Below are 27,692 nucleotides of genomic sequence, written 5' to 3'. Positions count from 1 at the left end.
TGGAACCTGTAGGACAGACACGGGACGCGGTGAAGGCGCGCTGCAGCCCCCGACGACTTCCCTGCCCGCGCGGGTGCCCTGCGCAATCCCGGGGAAGCCTCTGCGGAACCCCCGCACTCCGCGGGGGCCCGGTGATGTCACCAGGGATGACGTCACGCCCGAGGTTTCCCCGGTAGGGCTTTCCCGTATCTGAGACCCGGCTGCCACCGCCGCAGCCTCCCATCCGAGGTGATTCCAGGCCGGCCAGCAGGAGGCGCGCGAAGGCCAGGTTCGGCTTCAGTGTTCCTGAGAGATTCGCCATCCGCATCTCGCGGGTGCAGGGTACCCCAGCCCCGAAAGGGCTTCAGTCTAACCATAGGCAGACACCCAGGCCGCTGAAGGGGAGCCACTGCGCGGTTGCTTTGCGGCGGGGAAAAGGTGGTTCACCTCCTAGGCCCCACAAGCAACCCGCCGGGGCCCAGCTTCAGCCTGTGCATACGCACCTGGCAACGTCTGGCGTCCTAGACCTTGTTCGTGCTCCCAAACCTGGCTGCCCAGAGCTTGGAACATTCCGGCCCGCACCGCGGCCTCCTGGTTGTCTCAGCTGTTGTAGGGGGGATCAGGCGGACGGTTCTTAGTGGCTACTGCGTGCTACCAGCTTGTCTTTGTCTGAGCCGAACATGCCGCCGAGCGTGGGCCGTTCCCTCTTTTCCTTTCCTTTAAGCGCCTCCGCTCGCTGAATCCCATCTCGGTCTCCGCTTCCCGAGCCTCCTACCCATGCGCAGCCCGACTTGGCCCTGCCCTTCTAGCTCCAGGCCGCCATGTCCCTTCCCCCAATTCCTTTCCCTCTCTGCAGAGGGTAGGAAAACTAGCTCAAGTAATCGGTACCGCCTGGGCCCACATCACTCCAGATGGGCACTTCCAGGTCCACCTCCTCTCCACAGCCAGGGTTGAGAGGGGAACCTTGCATTGTAAGAGGTATGTAGGAGGGGAGCCCTGACTTTGGAGGGACAGTGGCAGGCAACTGTTCACCACCCCCTCAGAACAGGAATGAGCTCTTCTTGAATGCCTCACATCCAAGGCGTTTCACATACAGTAACCTTTTGGGGTAATGAATTATTCCTGTTTCACAGATTTTACACAGTTAGCAGCTGTGTGGATGGCAGGTGACGTTTCCATAATTTGAATCCAACCCTGGCCACAAAACCCTAGCCTGGGGTGTTAAGAGTGCTGCCTCCTGAGCTATTTTGTGGGTCTCTTTGGACTCCCCGCCCCCCATCCTCAGCATGCCCAGCCAAGGCACACATGTATTCAGCTCTGGGTGTCACAGTGAGCCTGAGCCCAAGCTGAGGACCCCACATTAAACTTAGACTGGTCTGAGAGCAAGTGGTGGGGGGTGGGGGGGAGCCAGGCCGCCCAGTATATCCCACCCTTCTCCCCAGATGGCTCCTGTCTGACTCCCTGGCTGCTTTGTGCCATGTGCCCCTTAGTGCCCGTGCCAGTCCCTTTCTCCTGGGCCTCCATTTCAGAACAGATAACGGCAGGAACAATAGCTTCACCCGCCCCCTTCACAACCCCACCATGAGGCTGCCATGGCGACGCAGCCCAGATAAAAACACGATGCTGCCAGTCATTGGGGTTAATTAAATCTGTTCTCCTTTTCCTGAGCCCACAGGAATTTTCAGGAGTGCTCTGATGAAGCTGGCACTAACTAGGTACCTCCTTGGCTTGCAGGGCAGGAACAGCTCTGGGTCACAGAAGCACTTCTGGGGCTGGAGGTGATGGAGTTTAGCTGAATTAGAAATACATGCCAAGGACTGTCTGCTGTGTGAAGCCTCGTTTTAGACTCCTTCCATGCAGAATAATCTTATGTAATCAATACCACCTTCCTACTGTGGGGGTCATGCCCATCTGATGGATGAGACAGGCTTAGAAAAGGAAATGACTTGCCCGAGGTCACACAGCTAATAAGGGGAAGAGCTAGGATTTAGCCTGACTCTGAATCCAAAGTCTGTGTTGAAAACTCTCTCCTAAATGATGAGTGAGACGTAAATAAGTATGTGTGAACACTCAGTACAGGAGATTTGGTACCTGTGGGGGGACACTGGCCACACTGGCCAGCCTATAGTCAAAATGCACCTTTCTGTACCTTCTCACCAAAACTTGGTAGTTCTGCTGACCAGCCCTCTGTTCAAGAGTGGGAAAAGGCTACAGGGTGAAAGAGAGGTGGAATGGCAGCTCTAGGGTTAATAAGGAACAAAGGACAGGGACTGCCCTGAGGGGTCTAGTTCAGCTCGTTGGCATTAGAGGCACAGACAGGCCAAACCCAAGATCCGCTAGGTGCCACTGTCGCCTCTCTAGTCTATCAAATGGATATGACCCCCAGCGAGAAGTGGTGCTGAAGATCATGTAAGACGTGATCATCACATATGATCATGTAAGATCATAGAAGAGGCATAGAACAAGCCCTGACATGCAGTAGACAGGCCTTGGAGGGTAGTTTTACTTCTATTTAGCTAAATACCAGCCAAGTGACAGAACTATCGCTGAATTTTACAGACTTGGCCACCGTGGTTCTGAGAGAGAAAGTCTGCATACAGTCTCAGCCGAGTTGGCCCTCTGACCTCACACTGACTCCAGTGCCCAGTGTGGAGGGGAGCAATGACAAATGCTTCTGGGGCTGCTGCTTCATCCTGGTGGTCCAGCAGGCCCAGACGGCAGGAATCCTGCCTGAGCTTCCCTCCTGGTCTAGAGGGAGTTGCTCAGTAACATCTCATCTAATTCACAGTAGGTGCCCACTATATAAATGTCAAAGGATTCATTCAGACTTTTCCAAGGGCTTTTCCTAAGCCAAGTTTCTCAAAGCCTTTCCAAAGGGTTATTCCTTTATCCCTTCACGCCTCATGCATACTCCTGGTGGGTCTCGGAAGCCCTTCAGATGCAGACCCTCTGCCTGCTGCTCACAGCAGCTCACCTTCTCCATCCCCTGCAGACACATGCCTGGTCCTTAGTAAATACCAACTCCGACTGTGTGCTGGGAGCAGAGCCTTCAGCCAGGCTCATCCTTCAGTCTGCTGTTTTATGATTTGCTTTCAGTTTGTTTCCTCCTCATTCTCTTTACTTACCTTCTTGTGGGTTATTTAGACATTTTTCAGGATTCCATCTTGATTTCTTTGTGGAGTTTCTGAGTATATTGCATTGTAGGGTTTTCTTAGGCCATACTCTCACTGGGAGCACAGCGGGGGGATGGGAGTGAGCCTGGGGGGCGGGGGAGTGCCACGTTGTGTCAGTTTCCTCATCAGTGGAGAAGAGTGGGCTAATCCAGGCAAAGGGCTTAGAGACACCCCAAAACATGAGCACTGCTGCCCACAGCTTCAGAGCTGAGGGTACAGAGGTGTGCGCCCCAGGGCTGGATGCTGCAGAGTTTTCTCTCAGTTACCTTATAAACTAGGGGAGCATTCTGCCCATTTGACAGATGAGAACACTTTGCTCAGACAGATTAATGGTCTCTGGGGCCTGGTACACTGCTGTGCATACCTCCCACACTGTTCCTCTGCATAAAGAATTCCAGCACCCTAACCTTAGACCCCAAAGATCTGCTGCTGGCTCTTTTATCTCCACAAAGAGCCCTCCATTTACACCATCTGCCAAATCCTGTTGTTTTTAACCCTCACTGTTGTGTGTCTTCATCTGTCCACCTCCTTTTGTCCCCCTGTCACTGCTGGCTTGGCCAAGCCACTGTTCTCTCTCACCTGGGCTTCCATTACCATCGCCACCAGTTTCTCTGCACACGGTGCTCCTGCTTGGCCTGCCGTTCTCCACACTGCCTGTTTCCCCCAGGCCTTCTATGAACCCAGCTGCAACACGGCCGCACTGCTCTCGCCCCAGCTCTTGCTCCTCAGCCTCTTGGTCTCACCTGTCACCACCCTGGACGTGTCAGCGTCCAGCTCCCTCACGCCCCAGGGATGGCTGAGAAGCCCAGCGATACTGATCACAATGTTCTGTAGTCGCCTGCGTGCATCACAAGGGCTACATCTGTCTTCATCATCTGGCATATGGTAGCTCAAAAACCACTTGTTGAAGGAGTAACTGGAGGTGTTCAGTTACCTGTTTGGTCTTTTACCTGTCTGACAAGGAACATCTCAAGAGCTAGGTCTGCATCCAGTTCATTCCTGGGACATGCTGCCCATTCACCAAAACATCACTGATAACCAAGCTATCACCAGCTCTCAGCCCTCACAGGGAGGTTTATAAACAAGCTGAGGATACATACATCTACATGAATAAATGGAAAAGTCTATGTGGAGATTAAGATGTGTACCAAGGGCTCTGAGGTAGAAAGAGGCAAGGGGCTCTGGGTCACAAGGGGAAGCCCTGGACATGAGGCCAGAGCTGCTAGTCCTGTGAAGGAATAGGAATTCAGGCCAGGGGACAGAGGAGAGAGGGAGGAGAGTGTGGTGCATAGAATGAGGGTGGGGTAGGAAAGGTGACCACTCACCTGTCCTGCATGCCCTCCCTGCATATGCCAAGTCCCCTGCTAACCTCTTTATATTCATTGCCTCAGGCAGGAGGGTGCTCACTCATTCGTGTCTGACTCTTTCCAACTCCATGGACTGCAGCCTCTGTCCATTGAACTTTCCTCTGTCCATAGAATTTTCCTGGCAAGAATACTAAAGTGGGTTGCCATTTCCCACTCCAGGGGATCTTTCCTGGCCCAGGGATCAAATCCGAGTCTCCTGCATTGGCAGGCAGATTCTTTACCACTGTACCACCTTGGGAAGTAAAGGTAGCATGTGTGCATGCTAAGTCGCTTCAGTCCTGTCTGACTCTGTGTGACCGACCCCATGGACTGTAGCCCGCCAGGCTCCTCTGTCCATGGGATTTTCCAGGCAAGAATACTGGAGTCGGTTGCCATTTCCTTCTCCAAGGCAGGAGGGAGTTGCTGTCATCCCCACTCTACAGGCAGGAAGCTGGGGCCACTTCAGGCCCACGTAGCCTATGGGCTTATGAAATCCAGGGAACTGTAGAACCTGGCAGGAAGGTCATTTTAGGGAAGCACTGGTGACATTTTTACACTCCTTTCACACCAAGACAAATGAACTGAAACCAGAAAGAAGTGACAGGAACTGTCCCAGCTGCCACCATTGGCCAGGCATGGAGCTGGCCAGAACCTTATTCCCAGCGAGGCCAAGGTACTGGCTTGACACCTTCACCTGCAGGCAGCGTCTCTGTGATCCAACCTCGGCACCAGGCCAGGAACCCGGGGCTTGGGAAACTGCAAATGGGACAAGAGATGGGAGCCCTAGTGGGTTGGTGTCTTCTCAGATCTGCCCCTCCAAGGGACGTGGCTACAGCTCGGAGTAGGGGAGTAGAGGGAAAGCAGAGGGGATTATACCCTCCTTTGAGGGGCTACCTGGTGAACACACAGAGCACTGAGCAGGGAGCCCTGGGTTCAAATCCTCCTTCTACCCAGCTGTGTAAACCCATCCCAGCTATTCCCATGCCTGAACTGAATTTTCTTCACCTATAAGACAGAAATGATGAGACCAGCCTGGCAGTGCCAAGGGAGGAGCAGAATTGATGTGGGATGTGAAAATACTTCAAGACCAGCATACACAGCTACACTTGATAAACGAAACTGCCAGCACCTTGCAGCCTTAAGAGGTTCAAATGTGTTAACTGGCCATGGTGCCACATGTACACAAGCCTGGAGGTAGTCCAGCAAAAACTGCCATCACCTTCCCATGCGTCAGAGGTCTCAGCCTTGTGACTTAGGCTGGACACTGTTCATGGACATGGTTTGTTGACCCATAATCATTTTTTTGAAAAATATTATGATTAGTTATCAACATTTAAAAACCAGGAGACTTTTACATAAATGTCTGGATTTCTGGTTCACCTTGAAAATTGGACAACTTGGTCATACCAAATCCACATTCTCACATGGTGACGTAGACTGCAGCTGATTAGTGCCCTAGTCCACCTGGGCCCTGGAGCCATTTGGGTTTCCAACTCCTGAGCTAGACTGAGCACCCACAGGGGCCAGCAGTGCATGGGCCTGTTATTGCTAAATTCCTTCTGCTACCACCAAGGTTTTACAAGCTGACCAGGCCGCAGAGCCCACAAACCAAGGAATGGAGCCTCAGGGATTTCCAGGGGACTGAGGTAGCCCTCACTGCTCAACTTCTAATAGAGAGAGGGAGGGAAGGAGGCAGCCCGGCAGTAGCTGGTCCTATAGAGCATCTGGAGGAGCCTGGCAGTTATTGGCTGCTATTGCCAGAAAAAGGAAAGGGGTACCAAGACCTAAAACATAGGGAATATCCTCATTGGAGGAATGTGAAAGAAGGTTAAGAAAGCCCTTCTAGAAGGCTCTACAGTTCTTTTCTGCCTGGGTCACAAGAGATGTATGAAGCAATACCACAGCAGAGAGGGGCCATACCAGCAAAGAAACGAACACTGGAAAACTAGCTCCACCACTTACTGGTTGCTCAGCCTTGGACAAGTCACTTCACTTCCCTGAGCCTTGGAGTCATCATCTTTAAAGTGGGGATCATAAACTTACCTTGCACAATGTTGTAAGGACTAAGGAGATCATGGATGCAGAGCGCTCAACACAGGTCTCCGACAAAGCAGGAACAGAATGAAAGGAGCCTGTGAGTAATTCCAAAGGCACTTCTGCCTGTGGGAGATTCAGGCCTGACTTAGGACACCACCCATCTAAGGGCATCTTTGCCTCAAATGCCTAGCTAATGGTCACCTGTGATACCCAGGACACCTCCCGGGATGGGAAAGGAGACCCCAGGGTGGTTGTGATCACTGGGATATTGGGTCCAAGGCCTGCGGTCGGGGCTGGCATCTGCTGAGTCAGGCCTGGGAGAGCTGGTAGGAGGGCCCTTTCTCTCCCCCAGCAAGCTGCCCACTGAGGGGAGATTGGGAGGGGAGCCAGAGGTCATTTCCTCTGACTCAGCAGCCATTCTGCCCTCAGAGGAGCTCCCCTGGAGGACAGGGCATCTCCATGTGGTGCTGGCCTGCCTGCTGGCCAACCTGCATGCCACCCAGCACAGTCTGGGCTTTGTGCTCAGACAAGAAAGGGACACTTGTGATCCAGACAATGGGCTGGGTGCTCCCATTTGGCCTGGGCTTCAGCTTCCCTGGATCAGCTGTGTCCTTTGCTCCTGCCCACGCTGCTCCTACCCCTCCCTGGAGAATGTGGCTTGAGAAGAGGAGCAGAGAGACCCACCGTGAGCCCAAGCTACCGTTTGGCACATGCTCTGGCCATGAGGAGGAGGGAGGTGAGCATCTTTCCTCTACCCTGGTAGGGACTTTCGCCTTTGAAGCACCCAACTCGTGGCAGGCCATTTCGCTGGCTGTGGGTGCGGTAGGGTGGGGGGGGGGGATCGGGGAGGGGATGGGGGGTTGGTGTGGCGGGGGTACGGACCCCGGACCCTTGCCTCCTCCTCCCATGGCAGGCCCAGTGGCTGGGCCGCCCCCACGTTTGCTGCCACCCCAGGAGCCCTGCTGCAACGACTGTAGCCACGTGGGAGCCAGCTCGTGCCCACGGGGCCGATCGCCCCCCACCCCCACCCTCGACGGCTGTGGAGGCAGGCACATCCTGACAAGGCCAGAGGGGCGAAGTTCCCCCCGCCACCGCGAGAGGGAGAGTCCTCCTCTCCCTGCGCCCCTGGGATGCGGCCCCTCGTGAGGTGGGGGAGGGGGCGTCGCCGCCCTGCAGCCTCGTTGCCGGGGAGAGCAACCCCGTTGCTGTGGCAACCGTTTCCAAGCGAACCGGCGGCGGCTCGCGCCCCACTCCTCGGCTCACTGGCGCCCTCCCTCTCCCCTCCCTCCCTCCCTCCCTCCGCTTTGGGCTGGGGGAGGGGCTGGCCGAGGCGGGGGTCCGAGGCGGCGACCCTGGGCCAGGGAGCGGAGCAGCCCGCAAGGAGGGGCTCAGCCCCGGGACCATCTTTTGCCCGCGCTCCAAACCCGATCGGCCCGCCGCCGCGGTACTCACGGGCCCAGGCATCCTCCTTGAGCTCGTCCTCCTGGCTCAGGGCGAGCGGCGCGGGCCCCGCGGATAGAGCCCCAGACCCGGGGGAGGCGGCGGCCCCAGGGAGCTGACTGTAGCAGCGAAGGCGGCTCCGAGCGCTGGGCTGGAGCCGCGGGGCGCGCGCACGGGCGCGTACACGGCGCGTACCGAGTCCGGCGTGCGCGCGCGCGGCAGCCAGCAGAGTGCCCCCACCCCCAGTCACTAGCTGCCGAGGAGGCTGTCCCGGGAGCGAAAGGCGGAGGACCTGAAACCCACCTGCCGCATCCGAAACTCAGCAGGAAGGGCACCAGGCTCACCCTGCGCAGGGAATGCTGACACCACGCCACACAACTGGCAACAGGCTGTCCGGACCTGGCACACGCTGGCAGACTTCGTGCAGGCCGTCGTCCGCCGAACACACAGTATGCTGAGACAAGCAGCTGAGATGGAAAACCTTGACACACACACAGCCACACACACACGGCTGAGATGGAGAACCCTCACACACACACACACACACACACAGCTCAACCCGGAGAGCACACACATGTCCTGGCCCCGGTCACATCCTGACAGGCACCGCACGCACCACACGCATTGGGCAGGAGTTGGAGCAGGCAGGCACCCCACTGAACCTCTAACTTACAAATATATGGTCCACTCCCAACTCACATCAGTCCTTCCAGTGAATCAAGCCTGAATATTCATTGGAAGGATTGATGCTGAAGCTGAAGCTCCAATACTTTGGCCACCTGATGTGAAGAGCTGACTCATTGGAAAAGACCCTGATGCTGGGAAAGATTGAAGGCAGGGCAAGGGGACAACAGAGGACGAGAGCTTGATGGCATCACTGACTCAATGGACATGAGTTTCAGCAAACTCAGGGAGATGATGAAGGACAAGGAAGCCTGGCGTGCTGCAGTCCACGGGGTCGCAGAGTCAGACACGACTGAGCGACTGAACAACAACCCAGCTCAGGGCCCTGCGCACTGTGTTCCCAGCACACACTACCACATGTCTAGTAAGAAGTAGCACATGGAGTACCTAGTGCTAGATCTGTATACCTGGCCTCCAGGGACTCTGTTCATCTTCAGGGAGCTCTAGTCAGGGCCTCCACTGCCTAGGCTGTCTGATCCTGACTGGCCCCCAGCCTCTTAATTGGGTTCTTTGTTTGCAGTCCAAATTCTCCTCCACACTTAGGGTGGTCTTCCAAAAAACATCCTCTACTCATGTTGGCCAGAACATTTTGGGTTGCAAGTGACAAAACCTCAAAACAAATAGCCTCAAGACCTATTTGTGTAATGTAACTTTCCCTGTAACTGGAATGTCCAGGGGATTTTAAGCTATGGTCCCAATTGGTTCCGGGTGTTCTAGCAATGCAATGAGGCATTTATCTGTTCTCTCCACTCAGCTTTCTTCTGCTTGCATCATTTTCAGGTAAATCTGCCTCCATGTGGTGGTGAGGTTGACCCCACAGCTCTAGACACAAGCCATCCATCCCTAGAGGAACTGAGAACACCGGCTGTCCGTCAGTAGTTCAGGCAATCCCCCAGGCTCCTTTTGGATATGTTTTGGCCAAGTGTACAGAGGTGAACCAATCCAGGTACGGGCGAAGGGATATGTGTTCGGTCACCCAGTATCCATTCCCTTTTCTTTGGGCACCCTTATTTCACTGTGGGACTCACCACACCCCCATCAGGTGCCCGTGATGTACAGTGGGCAGATTCCCAGCCTGGCCATTTGGACTCCTTGAAGCTCAGTAGTGCAGACATAAACATGGCTGTAACATCTTGCTTCTGGGGGTTGTGCTACCTGATGAGCTGCCTAAGTCCTGGTTCTCTCAGCTCCTGCATATCATTTTAACACATTCTAAGTTAGCTATAGGACAGCTGTCACTTGCAACCAAAGATCCCTGACAGTGCCCCCTGGGTCACATGCTCTAAGTGTATGTGTATACAGCAAGTGCCAGCCCAGTCCCATCTGAACCATGAAGACTAAGGAGTTTGCCCAAAGGAAACATGGGGTGCTTTTATACATGTTAGGCAGACACTCTAACACCACCACCTAAAATCCTTCAGGACCTCCCCCACCTTCCAGATGAGACCCCACATCCTAGCACAGCTTTCAAAACCCAGCATGGCAGTCTCCTTGAACTTGGCTCCAGCCGTTGCCCCACTAGAGGCTCCAGATCACCCATCTGACTCCTTTTCCGGGAACATGATTCTGTATCCTGGAGGGTCCTAACTGGACAACTCTGTGACAAGGGGCCTCCTCCCTTGCTTTGTGTTGGCCCTCAGTCTCAGCCCTAGCCCCAGCAGTTCTAGAATCATCTCTGCTACAGTGCTGATCACACTGAGTCCCACTGTTCCCCCATCTGCTTGCCTACCAGACTGAGTTCCAAGCTAGCAGGGGGCCTCATCTCCATCTGGGTTTCCAACAGAGCTGGATGGGGACATGAACTTGGGGAAGACTTGTTAGTAAGTGAATTCTGGAACTTTCCTCTGCCAAGGATCCACTGTGGTAAGAACTTTAAAGTGGGTTGAACCCTTGCCAAGAAGTTCCCTGGGTGCCTACCTAGCCTAAGGGGAGTCTGGTGGGAGGTTTGCATGCATGCATGCTCAGACGTGTCTGACTCTCTGCAACCCCTTGGACCATAGCGCTCCAGGCTCCTCTGTCCATGGGATTTCCCAGGCAAGAATACTGGAGTGGGTTGCCATTCTCTTCTCCAGGGGATCTTCCTGACCCAGGAATCAAACCAGCATCTCCCGCATTGGCAGGCAGATTCCTTACCACTAGCACCATCAGGAGGTATGGACCTACCCATCTACCTGGCATTCACTCACCCTCACACACCTGCCCAGAGCTGGGCTGAGGCCTCTGTACACTAATACCTATCTACCCTGTGCAGGCCTTGAACCCAGAGCTGTCCAACTGCAAAGCTCATGTGGCCTCTGTGGCACTGGGTACCTGGCCCAAAGGCCAGGAACAAACCTTTATAGGTGGTTATAGCAGGGGCTGGAGTTATTGGGAGGTTACAGGAACAGGTTTGTGTAGTCTGGGACAGACTTGTGGTCAATAGGGTGTCACTCTTGTCTCTGTGCAGGTCTCCTTCTAGGCCCAGCTCAACTGCTACCTTCAGAGAATTCTGATGCCCACATGGCTGGTCTGCATCTGCCTCTGCCATGACCTAACTTGCAGCATCACCAGTGTGCGTTTCTGCCCAGCCACATTTCCTGGTTCAGAAGCAGAGCAGAGAAATGGCTCTAATACATGTGTACGGCCCTGGGCAAATCATGGAGGTGTCCAGACAAGACTGAGCAGGTGTTCCCAACAGGAGCTCCCACCCTACTCCACAGGCGGCTCCAAACCCACAACTGGTGGCCAGGCTGCCTTGGTCTTGGAGGATACTGCCAGCTGAGCCTGCCTCTTCAGCACAGGCAGTCAGACCCATACCCTAGTGGAGACCCAAGGCTTCTTCCCCTCAGGCCTCATCCCATTGAGGAAACTCGTGGGGCCCAAAGGCCACCAGAGTTTGGAGAGGTTACCCCAAGATCAGTCCTGAGGCCCTTAGGCCTTGGTGGAAGGGCAGCCTCCACCAGCCCCACTTCCAACCCCTTCCCACTTCCAGCAGGGCCAGGGAAACAAGGAGATCCCTGGACCACCAGGGCCAAGAAAGAGGCAGGCAGGGGCAGCTAGCCAGGTTTGTGCTCGGACTGTATTCACAGAGACATGTGGCAGCTTACATTGGACAAAATGAGTAATAAAAATCGGCCTTAAATATGGAAAAACTGGGGCCCTGTATCCCACACTACCATTAACACTGGGACCAAGAGGGCCATCAGTCTGGGAAGGGCTGGGGTTGGGATGCAGGCACACAGCCTCAGCCTGCCCCGTTCTCTCTCTCTCTCTCATTCATACACACACACACACACACACACACACACACACACACACAGAGGGAGGGGCGGATTATTGCTGGGCACGTGTCTGTTTCGAGGGGAGTCTGGAATGTTTGAGGGTTGGTCAGTGACACCCCCACCCCTTCCCTTCCTATGACCTGGGCTGGGGTGTTCTGCAAGAGGTGACTCCAGGACAGGACACAGCACAGGGGACAAGGTGTCCCGGGAGCCGGAAGGCAGAGGCAGACCCGTCTGGGACAGCCTGGGCAGTGGAATGAGGGGTCCCAGGGGCAGCCCAGTCTCTGGTCACACTTTGGCACAGGCCTAGGGGACCCAGTGGTCCCAGATCCACCTCTGACAGGCGCTGAGAATGGACAGTATTGGGCCCCAGAGGCGGCGGCCTAAACCCAGGGCAGCAGCGGCAGGCACGAGTCTCACTCAGAGGTCGGCGGTGGCAAGCACAGTGCTGAGGGCCCAGGGGCCTGGCCTGGCCCAGCTTTGCCTATCCAAGCTGGGCCTGAGGTGTCTGGAGTGTGTGGCAGCAGCCCCTCTGCTGGCTCCAGGGTGAGTCTTAAGAATGTTCTGGTTGCTATATACATTCATACAAAGACATAAATACAGAAAGCCCCGAGCTCCACAGACAAGAGCTGAAGGGACGCACCTTTGTCCCAGGGGACGGCCCAGGCCTTGACCACTCAGCCAGACCAGGGGCTCCGGGGCAGAGGGCACTGGGGACAGCTCCGGCTGTGTCTCCCAGGCCACAACTTGAGTGGACAATGGGGAAGACCACTGTGCAAAACTGTAAACAGCGTTCGCAGTAGCTGCTACCGCCAACCGCCCGGGGGGGCCCCAGGCTGGGGGCTAGAGGCGGGTGGGGAGCTCGAGGCGGGCGGGAAGCTCTTCCTCACTGTCGCTGCAGTTTCCACAGCAGTCCTGCAGGGCAGGGGAGACATGGAGGGAGAGAGGCAGAGCACGCGCAGTTAGCCACCAGGGCCTTTGCCTGGCCCGGCCCTGCCAGGGCCGACCAGGAGCTGATCAGGGCTGTGCTCCAAGGAGGGGGTTCCCCACGAGGGGCCCAGAGCAGCAGCTCAGGCCAGACACGTGTGGACACCAGTGCAGAGGCTGCTGGCAACAGGCTGAAGTTAAGAGGGACCAGGTGAATCCCAGGCTCTGCCAGGGCCCTCTATTCTGGGGCTGGTGGATGCAGGGCACGGGGAGACAAGACGGCTAAGCAAGGCTCGCAGCTTGCAGGTGCCAGGTGCAGGGCACGGCAGGGGAGGGGAAGGAAGGACGGGTAGGGAGCGGGCACCAGACTTCTTTCGCCCACATCTTGCCTCTGCCATGGAAGGGCTGCCTGTGGCTCCCCGGGGCTGGGCAGCAAGGCCAACCCACGGGAAGCCCACACTGCTCACCTCTGGAAAGAGAAAAGAGGCCATGAGCCCAGCCAGGGGTGGGGGACAGGCGGGAATGAGGCCAGAGACCCTGGGCACCGCTGACACAACTGGAGGATGCCCACTCCCCCGCATACGGGCACCAGCTCTGCCTCCCACCCGCTGTCCCCAGGAGCTGGGCTGGGGGCCGAGGTAGGACACTGCTGGGGATTACCTGGCGACTGAAGAGTCTCTGCAGCAGTCCCTTTTTGGGGGGTGCTGGTGGCTGGCCCTTCCAGTCTAGGTCTGGGGGAACTGAGCCATCCAGCCCGAAGACGTTCAGCTCCTGGAAGCACTCGGTCTCCACCATCTGCCACAGAACAGGCAGCTGTGAGCGCTGCCCCTGAGGTCACCCCCAACCCTGAGACCCCCCCACCAGCCACCGGCCGGGCAGGTCCCCACCTCGTTCTGCCAAGGGATGGGCACACTGCCTGTGGCAAATTTCTGGTAGAAGTCCTGGTCAGTGGGCTCTAGCTCCACACCCTTAACTGTTGAGAACTGTTCAATGTCCAGAACATCTTTGCAGTAAATGGCCTGGGGCTGGGGGAACATAGACAGTGGTCAGACAGGAAGACCCCACAGGAGACCAACTACAGATCATCATACTAAGTGAAGTAAGTCATACAAACACAAATATAGTGACATCACATGTGGAATCTAGAAAAATAGATTCAAATGAACTTAATTTACAAAACAGAAACAGACTCACAGACATTTAAGGGGAGAGGATAAATAAGGAGTTTGGGATTAGCAGATACATATGACTATATATTACACAAATAAACAACACAGTCATACTATATAGTGTGAGGAGCTATGTTCAATACCTTGTAATAAACTACAATGGAAAGAATCTGAAAAAAGTATGTATACACATGTACATAAACACATACATATATCTTATCTGAATCACCTTGCTGTACAGCAGAAACTAACACACAACACTATAAATCAACTTTACTTCGAATACAAAAGTGCCCCATGCACTTCCTGAGCGTGACAATCCCTTCTGAGGCCCAAGTTTCCCTCTAAACTGGGGATCACCCCTCACTGCTCATGGACTGTTGAGGCTGCATAGCTGACCCATGACAGTCCATCAGTCTCCACAGTGCCATATGGAATCAATAATAGGCAGCCCCCACCCCTGCCTGTACACAGCTGTCTGGGGGCAACTGGTAAAGGGAGAGCAGGCTGAATCTCAGCCCCTTCAGCTGGATACCCCATGCAGGGCTTGGAGCTGATGGGTCCCTCTGTCCTGGGATGGCCAATGGCACACTCCATCTCCTTCTGCTTCACAGCCAACAGTCCCTGTGCCCCCAGCCCCCTGCCAGGAGCCCACCTCACTCCAGAAGGCCACTTCTTTTTTCATCTTTGCATTGTTTTCTAAATCATACTGTTAAGGATGTCAAAACATCATCATGTAAAATCATACAGCTGCTTTTCAGGAAAGTCAGCAGTTCTCCCAAAGGTTAAACATGTTACCATATGAGCCAGTGTTCAATTCCTAGGTATATGTCCCAGAGAAATGAAAACATATGTTCCCACAAGAACTTCTATGTTAACGTTCAAATAGCATTATTCATCACAGCCCCATAACAAAAACAACCCTAATGCCCATTGATGGATGAATAAATACACAGAAGGTGCAATATTCATAGAATGGAATATTATTCAGCCATACAAAAGGAATGCAGGACCAGTAAGAACTACAACATGGGTGATCTGGAAAACATGCAAACTGCAAGAAGCCAGTCACAAAGCACCACATATTATACAATCCCGTTAACATGAAATGTCCAGAACAGGCAAATATAGAGAGACATACAGCAGATTAGTGGCTGCCAAGGGGAAGGGGAATGAGGAATGACTGCTAATGAGTAGGGGGTGTTTGGAGGGGAGGGGTGATGAAAATGTTCTAAAATTGATTTTGGTGATGGTTGCATCTTTATGCTAAAAGTCACTTAATTATATGCTTAAAAGAAGTGAGTTGCATGGTATGTGAATTCAATAAAGCGGCTAAAAACTGTATCCCCATCAAGCACACTTTTCATCTGCTTCTAAAAAAGTTAAACTCCAGGGCACTGATTTTCAAGAGTAACTGAGATGATGTGCAGGGAAGCTGGAGTAAAGCTGAGTGGGACAGCCAGCTCTAAGGCAGGCTGCAGAAGTCAGGCTTGCAGTTCAACTGCTGATGGCAAGGCCCACACCTCTGGGCGCTGGTGAGCCCCACCTACAAGATGCAGTCCTACGGAGGCAGGGGCCTCCCACTCCCACTTCCCAGCTCTATGGCCCCACCACCTGTCTCCACCCCTCAACACTCCTGCTCCACATTCCCTCTTTCCCTGCCCACACTGGCCTCCACTGCTGCTCCACCTCTCAAGGTTGGTCCCTGGACTAGGACCTTGATGCCTGGCTGCTCCTCCTCCCTGGAACGCTAATGGCCCAAATCCTGGCACAACTCTCTCCTTCACATATTTTAGGTTTCTACTGATACATATCCAACAGCTACTCAGAGGCCATCCTGTCCAAAAATACCCCCACCCCTCCACCACGCCTTTTTCACTTACTGGCTTATTTTTCTATGTCTTCCCACTAGACCATGAAGGTAGGACTAGGTCCTACTGACTCTGTGACTTCTGAGATCTGGCACATACTGGCATTCAGATACTTTGTTGAATGTGTAAACAATCACATGCATGGTTGACAGCCACCAATCTGGCCTGCCCATCATCACCTTCCTTCTTCCCCTGTGTTCCTGGTGAACTGTCAATCACAGGACTCAGTCCTCTTACATGTGAGGTGAGGGCAAGCACATGACCTAATCTTGGCCAATCAGAAGCTTCCTTGACTTTATACTGAGAAGCTTGAGTGGGAGAACAGTCAACAGGTGACAAGCAGTGACAAGAGGTGGAGTCCTGGCCACACAGTGTGAACCACTGACGCTGGTCCTACTCTGGGACTTTCTGGCTAAATGAACCAAAAAGCCCCACGTTGGGCCTAAGTTTGAGTTGGACTTCTCCCACTGAGAATCTGATGACTCCAGGATGTTTCTGATAGCAGATGCCTGACCCACTGAGAAGCTCAGTCAATGAGTGAGATTCTGCAGAGGGGAGTGTTCTGCTCACAGATGGGAGGTCAGCGTTGCCAGGTGCAGGGGGCAGTGGATGTCTGGCCAGTCCAATGGCCCTTCCCCCTGCTGGCAAGGAATCTTGGTTTCCCTTTGGAAGACCAATCTTCCCCACTTGCGTGGCACGGGTGGGCACGTGGTCCTGATGTGGCTGCTGAGGGGCATCCGAGTAATTAGGCAATGAGCAAAGAGGCACTCTCTGTCTACCAGGGTGGCTGAGTCATTAGAATGAAGGCCTGATACCCTGGGGACAGCTGCCCAAGAGGGAAGCCGGTAGTGGGGAGGAGGAGGAAGACAGAACTCCTACAGCACTGCTGGAGCCCCGGATCCAGTGTGCCAAAAGCCAGGCCTTTCATTTTTAGGAGCCTGGTGAATTGTTTGGTTGGTTAACCCACTTGGGTTTTCTAATGCTTGCACTGAGCAGGTCCCAATCAATGTTCCAAGAGCCCCCAGCTCCGCTTGGGCTTGGCCCTGCCTTCAGCAGGAGTGGGTGGCACTCACATCAGGCTTGAAGGGTGGTTCCAGCATGCCAGCTCCCAGCCGCTTGAAGTTCAGCTTCTTGAAGAGGGGGTGCTCCTTCACTTCTTGCGCGCCGCCCCCACCACACCCCAGGCGTTCGGAGGGGTCCTTGCAGAGGAGCTGCATCAGGGCAGTGGCGGTTAGGGTACCCTTGGGAGAGGTAACCCCAGCCCCAGCCCCGGCTGGTTGCGCCTCCTGCTGGCGGCCGTACCTGGGTGCAGAGTGAGCGGGCCTGTGGGGAGAAGTGCTCGGAGTACTCCTCAGGCACCTCCTTCACCAGCCGCTCCACTTCCTCCCGCTTGATCTTCTTTTTCCTCTGCTGGAAGGGTGACTGGCCTGCGATCATCTCATACAGGAGGCAGCCGAGTGCCCACCAGTCCGGGCTAAAGGTGTACCGTTCGTTTTTTACCACCTCTGGGGCTGGGAGGGACAGCAGGAATTAAGATTGGGCGGGAGGCAGAATTGAGCCCTGGGAATGCCCAGCTCGCATGTCAAGGCCAGGGATCAGTTCAAACACCCAGTGCAGCAGCCAGTGCCAGGCAGGCACCATCAGCAGCCTGGTGGGGACCACGGGGAGTAGAGGAGCTCACAGCCCACCAGGAGGAGCTGGTATGGCCCTGCAGGGTGGGCTGGGGGTCGGGGGTCAGGTCTTCTGATCTTTCAAGAGAAGTCAGAAATCATATTTTTAACGTGAAGCTGTCTGGGTTATCAAATGCTGGTGACTACTTCAAACTGTTTGAAAAACGATTTGATTTAAACACAGATGGAGGCCAAATTAGACCCAGCGTGGCTACCAGTTTGCAACCTCTAGCTTCAATGTCAAAGAGAGGAAAGAAGATGGCAACCCATTTGCTGGGTGTCGACTGCCTGCTAAAGCGGGCAGGTGGGGGGTTTTGCCTCTACCGCCTCCTTTCAGCTTCAAGGCAGCCCTGGGAGCAGGCTGCAGGCAGGGACAGTGAGGCTGAGAGAAGGAGAATGTCTGGCCCTTGGACACATAATAAGGAGACGGTGGAGCACACAGCTGGAGCTCTGTCTACTGTGTCACGTGCTCTCCAGGGGAATTTGGGGCCTCATCATGGCCCCTACCATAGATGGGCACTCCCACTCCTAGCATGGGCAGGTTGGGGCAGTGGAGGAACCAGGGCTATGGAAAACAGGTGTGAGGCCCTTGTCTTTCACTGGTAGCCACCTTCAGGCCCAGTTGGTAGGAGGGCCTCAATGACTATGCAAGTGAGTGAACGCTGCGGATTCAGTGTGTGGAGCCCTGGCTGAGTCTTGGTCTCCTCATCTATAAAAGAGGAACATCAGCTCTTTCTGTTCCGTGAGGTACAGGAGATTTCCCAACAGAAGTGGTGGGACTGGACACACGACAGCAAGAGGACCCAGGAGGCTGGTGGGTCGGGGGAAGGCAGACTCACCCATGTAGCCCACGGTGCCCACACGGCCTTTGATCGTCTGGCCTTCGGGTACGTGCACAGCCAGCCCCAGGTCAGAGATGCGGATGTGACCTGAATGTGGGTGGAGAAGCAGGGAGGCCCATTAGGCAGATGGGCACACCTCTCCCATCCTTCCCCTGCCCCTAGGGGCCCCTCACCCACCATGGTCATCTAGTAGGATGTTCTCTGGCTTTAGGTCCCTGTAAGGAAAGAATGGCAGGGTCAGATGCTGCTCAGCTGGCCATACAGCCAACGGGGCCACCCCCTCCTGGTGTGCTTAGTCGCTCAGTCATTTTTGACTCTTTGTGACCCCATGGACTGTAGCCCGCCAGGCTCCTCTGTCCATGGGATTCTCCAGGCAAGAATACTGGAGTGGGTTGCCATGCCCTCCTCCAGGGGATCTTCCCAACCCAGGGATTGAACCCAGGTCTCCCACATTGCAGGTGGATTCTTTACCAGATGAGCTACCAGGGAAGCCCAAAAGCATTACTAATAATAATAAGCAGAGCTCCCCACTGCCGTGTTCTGTGTACTTTCCAGCATTATCTCGTTCATTCTCTACAACAAGCTGCGAGGCAGGAATTAAAATCTTTGCTTCCCAGGGAAAAAAAATGGTGTTGTGAGCAGGGAGTTAACTGGCCAAGGCCACATAGGGATGACAGGGCCAGGATTCACACATGGGTTAACCAGACCCCAGAGCCTGGGTTCTGAGCCACGCTGAGCCTAGCAGCCTAGTGAACATGGGTGAGCGTGGAGCCCGAGCCAAGGTCCGACAGACTTGTGCCCGCCACAACAGTGCCAGCACACCAACATGCCTCTGCAGCCTTCACCCCAGCCTAGCCGCAGCCCCTGGCCGGGAGGGCCACGCCCCTGCACCTGTACACGATACGCTCCCGGTGCAGGTCCTCCAGGCCACAGCAGATCTCTGCTGCGTAGAAGACAGCCCGAGCCTCAGGGAAGCCAGCCTGGCCCATGTGGTAGATGTGGAACTTGAGGTCGCCTCCGTTCATCAGCGTCAGCACCAGGCACAGTGCATCCTTGGTCTCATAGGCGTAGGCCAAGCTCACCTGTGACCAAGGGGACATGAGCCCTGAAGCAGAGGCCGTGGGATGCCCGGTGGCGGGGCTAGCGCCAGCCACCCAAAAACTATTCTTAGTGCCACTCCCTGGGGCCATCCTGCTTCCCAGGCCAGGTGTCAATATCCCAAACCCGCCCCTCCCAGGCATCTCTGAGGGCAGGAGAAGTAGCGGTGCCTGGAGGGGGCGGATCAGGGAGGGAAGAGGTCTTAGTCCAGTGAGTGGGGAGGGCCGGTGTGGCCGTGGGGGAAAGGAGGGGTCTCCTGTCTGTACTTACTACAAACCTACTGTTCACTTTCTCCAGAATCTGCTTCTCGTTGAGTGCCATGGCTTCCCCTTTCCGCTTCTTGATCCGCTTCTTCTCCAGCTTCTTGCAGGCGTACATCTTGCCTGTGGCCCGCACCTGGCAGGCGCATACCTGGAGCCAGGATAGAGGGGGCAAGTGGGGACCAGCTGCGGCCTTCCTGAGGGTTATAGGCTCAGAGAGGCTAAGGGGATGGTCAGGTCCCCTGTACCCCACCTCTGCACTCTGCTGGGCTCTGGCCTGGCCACTCACCTCCCCAAAGCCGCCTTTGCCCAGGACTCGGTACTGCCTGAAGGTGTTTTTGGTCACTGGCTGCCTGTGGACAAGGGGTTGGGAAGCAAACACTAGCTGAGCAGGGGCCTGAGACCCATGAGAACGCCTTCAACCCGGCCCATCTGGGGCCAGCCTTCAAGGAGCTCACCTTTCCAGCCACTTCCACTGCAGAAAACGGTTGAAGTAGATGCTGTCGAGGTAGTCGGCAAAAGGGGCCATGCTCAGGTACTCATGGGTCAACCTGTCGAGAAGGCCCAGCCTCTGGTCAGCACCTGACACCCCCCATTCTCCCCTCGATGGGCCAGGCCCCCTGTTATGTGTATGCTCAGCCTGAAAGGCAGAATCCTTGGCCAACCCTCCTGCTAGCCCACCTGCGGGGGAGACGGATATCCGATGCTAAAGCCCAGGATGCTACCTGAGGGGAGGCAACCTGATCAGGGTCACAGAGCAGGGGCAAGGCTGGGGTGAGAGACTGAGTTTGCTCACCACCTGCTGCACTGTTCATAGCCCTCTGGGTCTGCAGAAGCCCCCTCCTCAGGACACAGTTCTCAGCCTGAGGGCAGGGAGAGGTTTACCGAGTAAGCTCCTGGAAGAGGTCTTTGCAGGGTCCTTCCTCCAGCCGCTGGGCACAGTTCGTCACCAGTTGCCGGGGGACCTCGGGGATGAGGTCAGGACCCTGGGGACAGGCCACAGACAGGTCAGGGCAAGACCTGCCCACCCCCAGGGCAGAGATCTCGGGCTTGTGCTGGGTGGCCAGGGGTACACAGCCTGCTTAGTGGCTGAATTTTCTGCAGCTCTCCTTGAGGCATGGTGAAGCAGAGCTGCTGGGCTCAGTGTCCTGGCCCACCCACCTGGACTCCTTGCCCATGGTGCCACCTGGTGAGCCTGGAGTAGCTCCAGGGGCACACTCTGCACAGGCAGTGGTCATTCTTCTCACCATCACTGAGCTCTGTCCACTACCCTAGTCCCTGCACCAGTGCTAACTCACCGTGTGGCTCAGAAAATTCTGCATGAGCCGCAGCCCACATGCCTTCCGCTTCTCATCAGGGGTCACTTCATACTCGGCCTGCGGGGGTGGGGGTGGAGGCAGAGAAGGCTTGGGGTTTGGATGGAGTAACAGGTGTGAGGAGACGGGACACACATGTGGCCCGGGACCTCTGCCCACCCTTGGTGTGGGGCTGGGCCGCACTCACCACCCCGTCCAGGAAGGCAATGCAGCGAGTCAGCTCAGGCCTCGTGGCGCAGAACTCTCGGAACAGCAGGCGCCCAATGGGCTGCCGCTCACACAGGCTGTGGTAGTCACGCTCTGCAGGCAGAGGTGGGAGCTGCTGGATTCCTGGATTTGGAGCCTGCCGGCAAGGCACTCCTGTCCACACCGCTAGGCCCGGAGCCCCCGCCAACAGCTTCCAGCCCTGCAGTATGGCAGCCACTGTCTCCTTTAGAACCCTTGCCACAGCACTGAGGCGACACCACTGTTACTGCCATCGTAGCCCTGGGACTCCAGGGCCCAGGGAGGCTGAGTGATTAGCCCCAAGATCACACAAGCAGGAGTGTGGCTCCAGAGCCGGGTCCTCACTTCCGGCTGCTGACTTCCAGTTCGCACTACTTGTACATACGTCATGGTTGGGGCTGGGTGTGGTCTGTGTGGTTCCGGCCCAGCTCTGGCCCAGCCCACACCTGCTGCCTGCCTGGCGAAAGTGTGGGAGGAAGCTGTGGCTTCCGGTGAGTTCGAGGCTAAGCCTCCTTCCCAGCGGTGGAAGCAGCCATGGTGTACTCCTGGCCCACGTGCAGGCCGTCAGAGGGGGTTTGGGCCCTGCTGGTCAAGGCTTTGTTGGGCACCCCCAGGGCCAGGCTGGGTAGGGCTGCGCACAGGCCTGGGTTCCACCACCCCAGACAGTCAGTGTGTGAGCTGACTCCAGCCCCCCCTGCACATTCTGCTCTGTCCTCCGAGCCCTGCTCACCCGAGGCCTGGTCCTCCCTTCTGCAGCTTCCCTCAGACTGCCCCCAAATCTGACGCGGGGCTCCTCCCCATGCCTACCCCCACCGCCCGCTGCTGTCCTGTGCTGTCTGCCCTCCACCCCGCCTGGACCCAGGAACTGAAACTCAGCTGGGTGGTGCAGCCTCCATCTCTCTGCTCCCCGAAACCCCCACAACCCTCTGGCCCAAGGCAAGGTCTCAGGGGAGGCTCCCCTGGCACACCAGGACTCTCTCGCCTCTGCACCCCACCCCACCCCGCGGTCTCAACCAAGGCCTCACCGAGGCTGAGCCGTAGCTCTTCACACTGGCTGATATGGGGGAACTGTAGCATCTGCCGCCATTTCTTGCTTTTGCCTTTACGATTCCCGCCACCACCTGTGGAAGCAAACAGGCGCTATTTCTTGATTCCTGCCATTGTCATCCTCCTTGCTACCCTCAGTGTGGTCCAGAGGCCTTCAGGGTCCAGCCTAGGCCCAGTCCACTCTGAGAGGCCCCTTGGGCCTTCCTTCTGCATGCAACATGCTCTTGCTGGGTTTCAGGACACACATGGACCCCAGGCCCTGCTGCTAGGGGCTCCTAGGCTGGAAGAGCCAAGAAGGGATGGAAGAACCAAGAAGGGCATGAGGCCAGGCCATGGGCGGGTGGGGGTGGGAGGTGGGGTTTCCAGTTAGCTTCAGCAAGGCTCAGCTGCTTCCAACCAGGTAGGAGTTTCTCTCCCAAGTGAAGATAAGGACACGATAGTGGGGGAAACTGTGTTAAGTCCAGGCCCAGAAGGGAGACATCCTGGGACGTGTGGGACATGCCTGAGAGATGGCAGAGGGCAGCTGAGTCACCAGGGAGGCTCCAGGCCCCTATGACGGGACACTGCATCAGATGCAAAAGAAGTGGTGGCAGGAGGCCTGGTACCTCATTTTACCTAGCTGATCCCTCATCTGTAGCCGCTGGGCAGCAGCTCAAATGCCTACAGAATCAGACAGGTGCGGTAAATATGGACCAGATGGGAGACAACAGGGAGCGGTGGGGAGTGTGGGAACCGGACCCCTCAAACGGAGACAGCTGCAGCACAACCGCAGCTGACTGCTTGACTCTGACTAGGCAGGAATGCCAGCTCGGTGTGGCCAACTCTTCAGACTTTTCAAAGTCAGCCGGGAATCTGGACCGTTACACGAAATACCAGTTCCTATATTATATAAAAAAAAAAAAAAAAAAACCACTGCAGCCAAAACATAAAACATGTTAGAGAGCTAGACAGGTGTGGCCTGTGGGTCATGAGGTTGAACATGGTAGAAGGGGCCTGAGTCTTGGCATCTTACAGATTTGGGTTTGAATCACCCCTTTACACTTCAGACTGTAACTTGCTCTCTTGTGTGTTAGTCGCTCAGTCGTGTCCGACTCTTTGTGACCCCATGGTCTGTCCATGGATTTCTCTAGGCAAGAACACTGGAGTGGGTTGTTATTCCCTTCTCCAGGAGATCTTCCCAACCCAGGAATCAAACCTAGGTCTCCTGCATTGCAGGCAAATTCTTTACTATCTGAGCTACCAGAGAAGCCCCTAACTTGCTCTCTAGGAACCTCAGTTTCTCCATGTGTACTTCAGGTCCTCCAGAAGTACTGTGAAGATGACTAACAGAGTCTGTGTCCAGTACTCAGTAGAGCTGTGGCAACGGGTGGGGCCCAGCTCCAACAAGTCAGTGGCAACCTCTGGCCACCACTTTCCCTTGCCTGGCCTCAGTTTCCCCTATGGTTTATGCAGCTTTGTTTCTATCTAGCCTGGTTGAAGGCAGGCGGTGTAGGAGGGGCCGCCTTCCAGGGAAGGAGCAAGGCTAGGTTCTTCAGTGGGCTCCCTGATCTAAGCTGCCTAGAGGAGGAAGTGTTGCACGGTACCCCATTGGGAAACCTGGTAGCAGCCCTCCCGCAGCCTGAACCCAGCACATCCCATAGTCATTGCTCCACTGTGAGTGAGCAACAGACCCCCACCCTCAACCCACGGCAAGGCCTCCCCAGAAGGGGAACTCCTCCCCCACCCCCGCAAGTCCCTCACCCAACCCTCCATCCGCCTGCTACCCCCACCAGTTACTTCCTCCTCCCCCTCCTCTCAGCCACATCAAGGCAGCAGCGAAGAGTCACATGCAAATATCCTGTCCTGGAACTGCCACCAGAGTCAGTGGGGCTCCTCCCCACTCCACCCCAGCCTGGACCCTTCCCATGTCTCTGGGGGTCTGGGAAAGGAAGGAGGATTAAGTGAGGGTTCACAATCCCCAGTGCTGTCCCACTTCACCCTCACAGCAATTCTGACAGACCTGGCTCAATTTTATGAGAAAGCTGAGGCCCTGAAATGGGGAATCAATTTGTCCAAGATTACAAAGCCTGGAGGTCCCAGAGGGAGGATTCGAACCCAGCTCCCTAGGACCCCAGGCCAAGCTCTTTTCCAAACCCAAATATGCCCAGCATCTATCAGGTGTCAACTGAATACATGCAGTCCAAATCACTCAGGGCCTCAGATCACTTGGGAAACGGGCAAAAGCCTAGGCCCAAGCTGTCAATCAGCTCATGAAGGGATTCCAACGCACTCAGTCTATAGACCATGGTTCAGACCTCAGTGACAACTGGGATTTCCTTTAGTTTTCAATGTCCCATCCTCAACAATGCCATAGAAAGAGTTACTGAAGTTCAGAGAGAGGAGACTTGTTTAGAGTCACCCAGGTGAGAGGGACAGGGCCAGGTTGGAGTAAGGATTCTCCAAAGAAGGAACTGGTCCTAGTCTGGTCATAACCTCCTATGCCTCGCCCATGGCCTAAGGAAGCCTGTCAGAAGGTGCCTACATTCTCTGGCCAGGCAAGGCAGTGTTCTCAGCAGGCTTGAAGCCTGAACTGGCTACAGCCCTAGGGAGGGAGGCCTGGCCAGGCTCTCCCCTCCCCTCCTCCCTGGCTAGCTGGATGACGAGGCAGAACAGAATCGGCAGATGCCCCCAGAGGCTGGGAGGAAGGCCTAGCCCCAGGACTTGATAAGGGACAGGAGATAAAGAAAGCTCTGGGCACTGAGGACCCAGCCTACCATGCCCATTTCCAGGCAGCACCTCCCCAGGTCAACATGCATAGGGCAGGCAGGGGGCACCAGATGCTGTGCCAGAAAGCATCTGTTTCCTACAGGCTGCACCAGGGACATGCTGTGTCCTAGGCCTGAGTCAACCCGTCTTGCTGGGTCCTGGGGGCTAGTTCCTGATCTGAGCCTCAGTTTCCCACTTGTAAAAGAGGTCAGAGAGGCAATGCAGATAGCTCTACCTGCCTGAAAGCCCAGCAGAGTCCTGATCTCCCTGCCCTAGAAATGTCTTCTTTACTGGTCCCCAGCACCCTGGACAGGACAGGGTACAGAGTAGGTGTTCGGTGATTATGTTACTGAGGTGAACAATGGCAGGTGAGGGGCAGACCGGGTCTGGTCCTTATGCACCCCAGGATCCTCATAGAGCAGGTGTCTGGTAACATGAGGCACTCAGTAACACCAGGTTCACTAGACAGGCTCCCTCTGCCAGGCCTTGCACTTAACAGTCCTACCAGCCTGGCATGCTCCCTTCCTTCAAAACTCAGGTTCCAGTTATTTCTATGCCCATCTGCCCCACTAGTCCTGAGGGCAAAAACTGTTACCCATTCCCCTCTGTCCCCAGTGGCAGTCATGCGGGTAGCATAAATGACCAGCAGTTTCCCCACCTCGGGTGGGCTCTGCTACGGCAGAGCCTCGGTTAATTCCTCCAAACCTTTTACCCTGCACCAACTTTGCGCCGACCCAGGCTGGGAGCAACCCAGGTTGAATCTGGGCCCGGGCACGTGGGGTAGGCTGGCTGCCCCTTCCCCTTCCTGAGGCATCTTCTTAACCTCTCACCTGGGAGAGGCCTCAGAGAGGCTCTGCCGGGGCTGAGGTCCCACCCTTCCCTCTTCCTTCCTGTCTCCTTCTCATACCCCCTTCACCACCACCACCACCCTACTCGCCGCGAGGGCGGCGGCCTGACTCCCGCCCCTTCCTGGGCTCTGGCTCCCGGAGGGCAGGTGCGGAGGAAAAGGACCACAGGCCGGAAGGGCTCGTGTCCGCGAGAGGTGCGGGGCGTGGAGCTAGCTGCCCTAGGGGATCGGGAGGCTGAGACGCCCCGCCGAGCTCGGAGGCCGCGCGCCCGCTTTCTCTGCACCCGACAGCCTCACCTTCCCGGGCCTTGAGTAGCACCGTGTTCGCTACGATGTTCTCGAGCTCCATGGGCTACGGCGCCGCCGGGCCCGCCGGGCCGCGCCGCCGGCTAGGACTGCGCGAGGGGGCCGGGGCCGGATGGCGATCGGCGAGGCTCGGATCGGCTCGCAGTGACCGCACCGCGGCCTCCGGGGCCTCCCGGGCCGCCGCCGCCGCCCGCCGCTCACTCTCCGCCCCCTCCCGGGGGCCACCCGGGCTCCGGCACGCCCCGCCCCGGCCCGCCTTCTGTTTACTTTACTTGGCCAATAACTGGGCGAGCGCTCCCCGCGCCGTCTTCCCATTAGACAAGCCCTTAATCATCCCCCGCCCCCGGAGCTAGGGATTCGTTCAAAGGAACAGGGCGGGCAGGACCTAAAACGTCACCTCTTCCTGGTTGGTTTGCGGTGGGGTTCAGCCCCTACGTTCGAATTTCTGCACCTTCGTAGGATACCGAACTGCCAATTAGGGTCGAGCCCTCCTCGGGGACAACGGAGGTGGGATCTCTGGATCACGCCCCGGACATCGGGTATTTCATTGGATGAACGAAGGTCAGTCATTCTCAGCACTGCACTCTGATTGGACCACTAGGTGTGGGTGTGGTCCCTTTGGTTCACCCTGGTTTCTCCAGGGTTTAAAGGGGATGCGTCGGGCATCCTAGGCCTTCTGCAGGCCGTCCTCAAGCAAGTTTGTATATCCGTCTGTATGCTTTTGGGTCGGCCCATCCTGGAGGGCGCACATCGGAGGCAGGGAGAGGCCTAGAGAAGGCTGGCGGCCTCCCTAGTTGCGACCTGGCCTCCGGCCTGCCCACTGCGGGCGCCCCCGCCCTGCCCCCACAGCCGGATGTTGTGATTTCTCTCCACCCACACGGCTTCGCCCGCCCTCGGCCTCTGCTGCCTTATAAGGCAGCGCTACCACCCCAAGCCGCAGGAATGAGCTCACACCCATTATACAGGTGGGGAGCTGGGGTCCAGTGGCTGGCTTTAGGCCTAAGACTAGGAAGAAAACAAGGTTGAAATTTTACAGCTAATCAACAACTTCTAGTTCAACATCCTACTCCCTCCACCCTCACTTCACACACCAGGAAACGGAGGCTTGCCCAAACTTGCAAGTAAAGCAAAGACAGATTGAACTAGGCTTCTCTGGTTCCTATCCATTCATTCATCCCAAAATGCAGAGCACATACTTCGTGCCAGGCACTGAGCCAGGAGCTGGGGAATACAGTGGTGCCAGCAAGATAGTCAGTCTCTCTGCCTACCTGCAAGAAGGAGGATCAAGATGGTAATCCTATGAGTAAACAAATAATTGGGGTGGTCTGAGAGAATGATAAATGCTATTAGGAAAGAAAGACAAAATAGTGAAGGGAATTGGTCTCAGGGGGTGACATTTGAGCAGATCCAACCACACAAAGATCTAGAGGAACAGAGTTTCAAGCAGAGG

The 27,692-nt window shown here is 55.9% G+C and overlaps 1 protein-coding gene and 1 long non-coding RNA gene across 6 annotated transcripts; one reads left to right on the top strand and one right to left on the bottom strand.

Moving 5' to 3' along the window:
• The first annotated feature begins 9,416 nt into the window (after window positions 1–9,416).
• LOC112447400 (uncharacterized) lies at window positions 9,417–11,600 on the top strand. The gene is made up of 4 exons (XR_003035580.2): window positions 9,417–9,605; window positions 10,392–10,522; window positions 10,732–10,810; window positions 11,106–11,600. It is a non-coding gene; the product is annotated as an uncharacterized lncRNA (long non-coding RNA).
• A 97-nt stretch (window positions 11,601–11,697) lies between these two features.
• On the bottom strand, window positions 11,698–26,432 carry GRK6 (G protein-coupled receptor kinase 6). Of its 5 annotated transcripts, XM_059888187.1 has the most exons (17): window positions 26,234–26,432; window positions 22,323–22,418; window positions 21,260–21,372; window positions 21,055–21,132; window positions 20,642–20,742; window positions 20,215–20,307; window positions 20,046–20,109; window positions 19,767–19,907; window positions 19,290–19,480; window positions 18,576–18,613; window positions 18,396–18,485; window positions 17,189–17,397; window positions 16,960–17,097; window positions 13,734–13,871; window positions 13,507–13,641; window positions 13,392–13,393; window positions 12,726–12,834 (listed from the first exon to the last, which is right to left on the bottom strand). In XM_059888187.1, the coding sequence occupies exons 1-17, from the start codon at window positions 26,283–26,285 to the stop codon at window positions 12,726–12,728; spliced, it is 1,788 nt and encodes a 595-aa protein (XP_059744170.1). In that variant the 5' UTR covers window positions 26,286–26,432. The 5 variants fall into 5 exon arrangements, with proteins under 5 accessions (NP_001178459.1, NP_001192319.1, XP_024850019.1 ...); NM_001191530.1 differs by lacking the exon at window positions 13,392–13,393 and having other exon boundaries at window positions 11,698–12,836; window positions 26,234–26,385; NM_001205390.1 differs by lacking the exon at window positions 13,392–13,393 and having other exon boundaries at window positions 11,698–12,834; window positions 26,234–26,385.
• Window positions 26,433–27,692: the final 1,260 nt, after the last annotated feature.

Source organism: Bos taurus, chromosome 7, assembly GCF_002263795.3.
Source record: "Bos taurus isolate L1 Dominette 01449 registration number 42190680 breed Hereford chromosome 7, ARS-UCD2.0, whole genome shotgun sequence".
Classification (NCBI taxonomy): Eukaryota; Metazoa; Chordata; class Mammalia; order Artiodactyla; family Bovidae; genus Bos; species Bos taurus.
The sequence above is the reverse complement of the archived record's forward strand: the minus strand, read 5'-3'. Positions and strand labels throughout refer to the sequence as shown.